The sequence below is a fragment of the Coptis chinensis genome, chromosome 6 (genome assembly GCF_015680905.1).
Source record: "Coptis chinensis isolate HL-2020 chromosome 6, ASM1568090v1, whole genome shotgun sequence".
NCBI classification, from domain to species: Eukaryota; Viridiplantae; Streptophyta; class Magnoliopsida; order Ranunculales; family Ranunculaceae; genus Coptis; species Coptis chinensis.
This window is the reverse complement of record NC_141461.1, coordinates 83,731,246-83,740,663: the sequence shown is the minus strand read 5'-3', so window position 1 is coordinate 83,740,663 and position 9,418 is coordinate 83,731,246. Positions and strand designations below refer to the sequence as shown.

Genomic DNA, 9,418 nt, shown 5'->3' with positions numbered 1-9,418 from the left:
TGGGGCTAAAAGTACCCCTGAGTTAACAGCCGGTGTGTTGTGGTTCTTCCCACAGAATAGCTCCCACAATCTCCCCATGCAGTTCTGCCAGTACCTCTAGTGCCAACCTCGGCCTGAGATATTTCAGCAACAGCCCATCGAAATTCTATTCTAGCCTGGGAATTAGTTACCTCTAGTGTATCTTTGGGAAGTCTATTCTAGCCTTCTCCTCTCTTTCTTATTAGTCACCTCTTTCCTAGACAAAAAGTGCTTGATAGGGTCCATCCACCCCCCTTCCTCTTCCGTGGTCTGAAACACCTCTTCCGGCTCCTCTGTACTCGGTTTTTCCAACCTCCCTACTTTGATTGTTCTTTCTTCGAATCTAGGTATTGTCGCGGCTACATAGGCCAAGGCGTCTGTATGTCGGTTCTCACCGCGACCAAAGTGTACGAACTTGATCTTTGTAAACTTCGCGGCCCTTCTGTGTAAAACCTCCAAATATTTTGCCATTCACGGACAGCGAGCGGAAAAACCGCCGTTTGTTTGACATACCAGTAAGTTCGAATCTGAGTATACCATTAGCTCATTCACCCCTAAATCCTCAGCCATTCTCAAACCCCTATCACAGCCTTATATTCTTATTCATTATTAGATGTCACAAATCCCAGATTCATAGTTTGTTTTATTATGTTGTTATCAGGTGTAACCAATACGACACCAATTCCGCTACAGGCATCTGTCATTGATCCATCCACGAACACTCTCCATTGGTTCCTCTTATCCCACGGGTCTATTGCTAGAAGGTCCTGCTCCAAATCACGTTCGGGTTTCATGACCATCTCCTCCCCCCAAGTGGGGTCCTCTGTCGGGAATTCTACCAAAAACTCCGCCACTGCCTGTGCCTTTTCCGCTATCCTGATCTGATATTGGATTTCATACGAGCTTAGCATCACTGCCCATTTCAGCATTATTCTAGAATTCTCGACCTTCAGCGCTTGTTTGAGAGGCAGGTTCGTCACCACCACCACTGAATGTGCTTCGAAGTATGGTTTCAACTTTAAGGATGAGAATATTATTGCCAAAGCGTACTTCTCAACTCTACTATACCGGGTCTCTACATCCAACAAGGTTTTGCTCTGGAAATACACTGGCTTTTCCATCTTATCAACAACTCAGACAAGGACTGAGCTAACAGCGTACTCCGTAACCCCCAAATACAGATACAATTTCTCCCCCTGTTCCGGTCGTGACAACAAAGGAGCCTTGCCCAAGTAACTCTTCAGTTCCTGAAATGCATTCTCACATTTCGACGTGCATACAAAATCTGGGGTACTTCTTAGTAATCGATACAGCAGTCTACACTTGTCGGATGACTTCGAAATGAATCTATTTAATGTCGCGACCCTTCCCGCTAATCGTTGTACTTCCTTAACGTTATGAGGAAAAGGCATTTCCACCAAGGATCTTATTTGTTAGGGGTTAGCCTCTATTCCCCGATAAGTAACATTGTACCTTAGAAACTTTCCTGTGGTCACTCCAAACGTGCACTTCTCTGGATTGAGCTTCAAATTATGTGCCCACAGTATGCTAAATATCTCCCTTAGGCCCTCTAAGTGCTCTTCCTCTGACATGCTTTTTTCCACCATGTCATCTATGTATATTTCAATTCCCTTTCAAATCTTGCTCTCGAGCATTTTTTCTCCTAACCGCTGGAAGGTGGCCCCGGCATTCTTCAACCCAAACAGCATCCTGGTATAACAATATGTACCGCTTTCCACCACGAAGGATGTCTTTTCCTGATCTGGTCCGTACATTACGACCTGATTGTATCCCATAGATACATCCATGAATGAAAATATTTTGAATCCCACCGTTCTATCCACTAACTCATCCACTCACGGCATAAGGTAACTGTCTTTAAGACACTCTAAGTTGACGTCTGTAAAGTTGAAGCACATACAGACCTTGCCATTTTTCTTCGGTACCACGACGATGTTAGACAGCCAGTCTGTGAACTCCACCTCTCTTATTATTCCCGCCCCTTTTAACCTTGCTACCTCCTCCCGAATCTCCTCAGCATACTTCGGCCTCACACTCCTCATCTTTTGTCTCACAGGTGCTTGGATCTAACCCTGTGATATCCTCTATTACCCACGCAAAAACACCCTTATTCTTTGAAAAGCACTGTACCAGCTTACTCTTCCACTCATCTAGCAAATTGGACCCTACTTAAGTAAATTTCTCTTCCTCTCCCATCCCCAAATTTACTATTTCGATCTCATCGAGGGTCTTCAGACCCATTGACAACTCTACCTCCTCTTCCACGGTGGCACACAGTAATTGTTATGCCTACCTCTTCTTGGGGTTAGATGACTCCCCTTCTGTTCTGCAAACCATACCCTTCACCATACCCTGATGACTATTCTTAGCTGTCACTTGATCACCACGGACTTCATACATCCTTGTTGTGGTGGGGAATCGAATTACCTGATAGTATGTTGACATTACTGCCTTCATCTCGTGGATCTAACGCCTCCCCAGAATTGCATTGTATTGAGAGTTGGAATCCACCACCATAAATCGGATGAACACTATCACCGGCCCCGTCATCACGGGTAGCAAGAGTTCTCACATAGGCTCCGTTATGCTTCCATTGAATCCATACAAGTTGGTCCACTGAGACCTAAGTTGCCTTGGACCAATCCTCATTTTGTCTAAGGCCCCTCTGAACAATAAGTCCACTGCACTACCGCAATCAATTAATACCCTCTTTGTCACACCCCGAATTTTGACAAAATTCGGAAAAACATTATTTGTTCCCGACTCTTCGATCTCCGAGGTGTGACGCACTCTCCACTTCCCAAAAACCCATAAACAGTTTAAATATGCGGATAATTAAAAACCAATAAAAATTTTAACTTAAACAAAAGTCATCTTCATTACAAAAATTTACAAATGAAAATGCAAATAACCTTGCCTCAACTGAAAATCTATATCACCTCAAAGGAAAACAAAGCCTATCTTGAAATGCGATGCTAACGCAAACCACAAGCAAAGCAGCCAACCTTCTTCAACATTAAACTGTCAATACTTATCAACTATGTTCATTTAATGAACACACAGATAAAGCAAACATGCAAATCGGTCAAGATTATAAAAATCTTTGGTGTGAGTAGCTCTAAAATACAATATATACTTATACAAAAATATACACAATCCATAAGGCAGTTAGTTCCTCCACCGAGGCGCCTTAACTTTCAACGACTAATACAACATCCTTAAGTACAATAATTAAGGCAGCTAGTTCCTCCACTGAGGCGCCTTAACTTCCCACTAACCACACAACAAACCATACACATAATAAAAAGGCATTTAGTTCCTCCACGAGGCGCCTTAGGTTCTAACTAAACTATAACCAGCCAAGCATATACAATCATCTATCTAAAGATATATCATTAACCAACATATTACCATAATTATATTAATTAAGGCTTTCTTTGTGTGTCCCTAAAATTCACGTCGTATCTATGTCTTACCTAGTTTCCCTGGCTACCACAATCGCTTCCCAACGCCGAACATGTACATCCACATGCCTCCCCTTACATAATGAACCACTCGTATGTAACTACCCCGGCGGGGATGCGCACACTAGGTAACCCTCACACGGAAGCCATTATGTAAGTACTGCCACTATTCGGCATAAAATATCGCGCGTCTCGTTCTATTATTGCGAACGGAATAATCAAGCCACTATTCGGCTACGATTGCCCAACACATGGGTCAATCAACATCTCATATATATACACCCTACACAAGGGCCAATCATATCACATACGCCCACACAGGGCAAATCACATAAGTTGTGGTAGTTAGGTTCTAGGATTTTCGTTACGTAATTTATTCAAATGTCATACATTTATGACTCATAATAATACCACTATATCACGTGCAGGTCAAATACCTTATTGCACTAAGCCACAATATTCTGAAATATCTCAAATATATCTCATAACCACTTTCATTCTTTCACGTGCCAATATATTATTGCACTACGCCACCATCCCTTGGGAAATAACCACAAATACTCTACTAGCATCTCACAGATAAAATAATGGAGTGTCTATACATTTATTTCTCCAAAACTATTGCATTTAATATATATATACCAACATATGATATAATGTCACAATATCAACGTCAAATCTTAATTAGATAATGACCACCAAATTTATACAAGCTTCCATAGCATTTTAGCATTTGATTTGTCCATACAATTTACAACATAAAATGCAGCACAATTAAACAGTTCACAGTCCACAATCAAAGCCCAATATATATATATGCTTTACACACTACTCACGTCAAATCTTAATTAGATAATGACAAACAACGTTATATAATGTTCGACAATATTTTATTATTACAATAGTCCATAAAATCAAATATGTGAAAAACTGGAAAAAGTCAACATTCCACAGTCAAAGGTCAAAGTCAATGGTCAACGGTCAAAGTCAAAGTCAACATGTCATGGTCAAAGTCAAACTGTCATTTTCATGTTCAACAGGTTCAGATCATAGCCATGGTTCGTGGCTAAGGTCAATGGTGCATGGCTCAAGGGCTCATGACTAAGGAAATGGTTCGGACCCCACTAGCCAAGCCCAAACCTTAGAACCCGAAAGTCTAAATGTTGAAAGACCCATTTAGATATATTTTAAGTTATATGACCAGCCTAAAAACCAAAATTAGAAACTGGCTCAAAACACCAATGGGTTCGGCCCGGAGAATTTAACTGAAATCGGCCCAACACTTAAACTAAAACTGGTCCACAACTTAAACTAAACTGGTCCGAAACAAAGGATTAATCCCGCCCAATAACTAACTAGTGTTTAGGCCCAAAAACTTAAACTGAACTGGCCCACAACTGAATCTAAACCGGCCCAAAGGAAACTAATTAAACTGGTCCAAAACACAAATAGGTTCGGCCCAACGAATTGAACTGAAACCAACCCAATCAAAACAAAATAGAATCGGGCCCAACAACAAATGAAACTGGCCCATAGACTAAGCCAAATTGGTCTGGCCCAAACAAAACAAGATAGGGCCCAAGAACTGAAACCGACCCAGGCCCAAGCCCAAACCGATCAACAGTTCTTCTTCTCCACCAATTCTCTCCTCCACCAGCCACCAAATCCGGCCACCACAACCTCACCTCCTCCTCACATCGGTTTGACTTCCCCTCCTAAACCAACCAACTTTAACAAAGGTAACAACCTCAAATGCTTAAATCTAAACTTCACCAAAACTAGATCTGGAAGAAATTTCGGCCTCCATTAATGGCTTCTCCAAGCTTCCCACCGCCCTCACTCGACAGCCCCACACACACAACCAATAACTACCCTTAATCCAACCACAACCAAAATAGTTCAAACAACTACAATAGGATTTCGTTCATGGCTGGGCGATTCTCTGGCCGCCATTAACGCACCTTCAGAGCTTGAACAGCTCCTCCACAACCGATTCTACACCCACATCATTCCCATATACCCCGACAGTTCGACCACCCATCTCTAAACTCCCGACAATCAACCAAAACAAAACAACAAAAATACAAAAACGAATAATGGGGTTTCATACGCGCCATCATTGACTGTCGAAGCTCCCAAACAAATTCAAATTATAACCGACTTTACTAATACAAAAACAGAACAAAACATGGACGAGGAAGAGCAGGAAAATCACCGGAATCATTGTACTCTCACAAAACTGTTATACTCCCGTAAAACTGTTATCCCAGTATAAATTGTATATGCGATACGCGAGAAAAAAAAAAAAAAAAGATAAAACTAAAATACTCACAATAACAGTTTATATGGACAGTAATTTCGTAAATTCTAAACAGACGAAAAATCATAGTTCTAGTGGTGGTGAGAGTGAACTTTACTCAGCTGTATTAAAATCCGACGAATCCCTCGTCGTCCAAACCGTCGCACTCCCACGCTCTAACAAACAAGCCACCTCCATTTTTATCATTTTTTATTCTCTAAAAACCCTATTCTCTAGAACAATGTGATTATATACTTGGGTTTGAAACCCAAGCCCAACACAGACTCAGGCCCAGAAATCAGGCCCACGTATCCCAAATCCAATCCAGCCGATTTTTAAATAATAATTAAATTAATAAATTAATAAATAAAATACGTATTTTAAATACAGGTGTTACACTCTTGACCATGTAATTGCCCATCACCATAGTAATGACCAACGCGTCTTCATGGGGGGAATCAACAGCTTTGAGATTCGCACTTGTGAATACAATCCGATCCCCTCCCTCCGCCGACCATGACTTGGGTCACGGCACTCCCATCACTTCATTGATCTGCTGAATACTCGTGGTTCTCCTTATCTTCTCTCTATGTGTGTTATGACTCGCAATCTCTCCACTGAAAATCACATTAATGGTTCTCAGTATCTTACCCTAATCTGGTACCTACTCCTTATTCGGGGCACCCGCTACAAACTCTCTCATCATTCCCTTCTCTACCAATCTCTGAATCAACCATTTCAACGCATAACATTCATTAGTTTTGTGGTTTTATACCTGGTGATATGCACAATATGGCTTGCTCGGCATCTCCATCGGTGTGCTTCGCAGTCCTTCATATCCCTGAAGATTTTTTATCAACGACAATATCTCACTCAGTGGCATATTCAGTGGTGTCTGTTATGGTTCGCAGTATGGCTTCCTCTCCCTATTCTCCCTCCGAACTCCCTCCCTACTTCTTTCTGACCGCGATATGTATCCGCGATATCCACCATTTCCTCTATCTGGCATCTCTATTTTCCGGTGCTCCCTGCCCTTTTCTAAAGATAATACTACCTTCTCTGACCTTCTAGAATCCTTCTACATTGTGTCCTCATACATTATGTATTTCTCCACCCGTGGATATAACTCATACAGGGTTGCAATCTCATTCTTAGACACTGACTGATGTACTCCCGTTCCTAGTTGCAGACCTCTTTCGAATGATATTACCGCAATCCTTTCGTCCATGTTCTCTACCTTCAATATCTCAGCTTTGAATAGGCACAGATAATCCTTTACCAATTCTGCGGATCTTTGCCTAACGTTGAACAAAGCCGCGATATCCACCACCCGCCTTTTCTAATGTATGAAATGGTCTATGAACGCCTGCTCCAAATCCTGAAAACTATTTATGCTCCTCGATGGTAGTCGATAGTACCAGTCCAACCCCCCCCCCCCCCCTTTAAGGCTAGCTGAGAACATCATGCACCGCAACCCATCATACCGAGCTTCTTACCAGAGAGGCATCTATTATCGAAAATGGTGAATGTGATCCGCAGAGTCTCCTCTGCCGCCATACCTTTCTAACCGGGGCTGATTGAAACGTTTCGGCACCTCCGAAACCCATATAGTATCTGCCAACGAGTTGCAGTTCAGACCAGCCACCACCTAGCTAGCCGCTCCCACTTGAACTTTCGCCTATTGAAGGGTCGCCTCACGGTCATTGTTTATCATCTCCTGAGCTTGCTCCATCGTCAGGCCGGTCACTGGGTTCTCAACAAGATCTGGACCCGCTTCTTCATCATCAAACTCATCCTCACTTGCTTCCTATCTCGCTTCCTCCTCCGCCATTTCTCTTTCTCTTCTGAGTGCGTAATTCTCCTCTCTCAATCTCACGATCTCTTCTTGCATGAGTCGTGTCTCTTCTGATGCTGAACCCACGGCTGTCTCCACTACTCGATCTCCCCCTTCATCGCTTACTACGTCCACCTCAAGCTCCTGCACTACCACCTTTCTCGGTCTGCCTACCCCTCTCTTCACTATTGTTGCCATCTTTACGTTGCTTTAGACGGTGCCAAATGTTGTACCTCACTTACTTCTCAACTCTTTTCTCTCTCTTTTCTCTAGGTATAGCCCTCTCTTGATTCCCCCCTTTCTCTCTCCTTCTCTATCCTCTTTATACCACACTCCCCTTCCATCCCAGTCATACACCTGTCCCTCCATCTCTCTGTCTTCTTTCCCCCACGTGTAGGGTTCCTGTGCCATACATATGAGTCCGCGGTCCTATCATGTACAACGCACCTCCGCAGCATACATTACTTCGGGTTTATCCCACCCCTGATCTCCAATACTCCGGATCCTACCACCACAGCATACATTACTTCGGGTTTATCCCACCCCTAGTTCTTTAGCATTCAAAGTTTTCTATATATTATCAGTCTTAGCCAAAGTTAATGAGAGTAATGGTGTGTAATTATACTACGATGTGAATTCAAATAACAAGATGCGCTAATTCAAACTACGAAATTTCTAAATTGACTATATGATCAGGAATTAGGGGGGATTGATTCCACCTTAACTCAACTTAATCAACTAACAAAGATTCGTCGTGATCTAAATTTCAATGCTTTCGCATATCAAAATGGTATTTCTAATCCCTAATTATACATGGTAATCTCTACCAATTAATAACTAGCATGTGAAGCAACCAAATCCATTCTCATGGTGAACTAATTACTTTCTAAAATTGAATAGATTATCACGACGATTTCTAAATTAACAAAGATCAAGCTTCATCAAGGCTTCTTCAACCACCTTTAATGGAGGTTTAGCCTAGAATCATTATGTTATCATTTCCCAATGAAATTAAGCAAGACATTAATAAAAGATTGTAAATTTACATATTTCAATTCAAATGGAAATCTAATTATGCAAGAATCGATTGAAACTAACAATGATAATAATTAAATTTAGGAATCGAAACTACAATGATTAATGAAATGAAACTATATTATCAATAGCTAAATTACTTTATTAATCTAATGAATAAATAACAATTGATTCAAAATACTAAATTAAATCAAGGTATGAAACTAATTATTTTATTACTCTAACAAGGAATAACAATGATTCAATAACCTAGATTAAAACAAGGTATGAAAACTAATTAATGGAAATCAAAACTCAAAACTAGATCTAGAATCCTATCTCTAATGGCTACTTGCTACCTAACCTAATTCCTCTTAAGAGCTAAGTCTTGTGTGTGGAAATATAGGAGACCAGATCCAGATTTTCGTGCATGGGCTGAGGAGCCATGTTTTGAGCCGAAAAATCGAGCCCAAAGCCCAATTTCTTCAGTCCACAATGCCCTTTTCAACTGGCTTTGACTTCAACAGATATTTTGTCCACTTCTGCTCCTCTGATTGGGTCAAGGTTTGGACCATTGGAAAGCTCTTTCTAAGCCGGTCATTTTAACATATGATAGGCCTAATTCCGAGGCCTGAGTCCAAAGATACGGTCTTCAGAAGTTCTACTGACTTTTGTGTGTTGTTTCTGCCCGCGTTGACTTTGACTTTTCAGCTTTTGACCGGGCTTTACAAAGGATTTTTCTCCTTGAATCTTGGCCTTTAATCATAG

General features: G+C 41.5%; 1 protein-coding gene across 1 annotated transcript; it reads right to left on the bottom strand.

Annotated features, from left to right (window-relative positions):
* Window positions 1–617: 617 nt before the first annotated feature.
* LOC147494934 (uncharacterized) lies at window positions 618–1,139 on the bottom strand. The gene has a single exon (XM_086568280.1). It carries the CDS (start codon window positions 1,137–1,139, stop codon window positions 618–620), a length of 522 nt encoding a protein of 173 aa, XP_086424406.1.
* Between the last annotated feature and the right edge of the window lie 8,279 nt (window positions 1,140–9,418).

Bases quoted from the DNA above. Each gene is read 5' to 3' on its own strand.
- LOC147494934 (XM_086568280.1), bottom strand. From the start codon at position 1,139: ATGGAAAAGCCAGTGTATTTCCAGAGCAAAACCTTGTTGGATGTAGAG.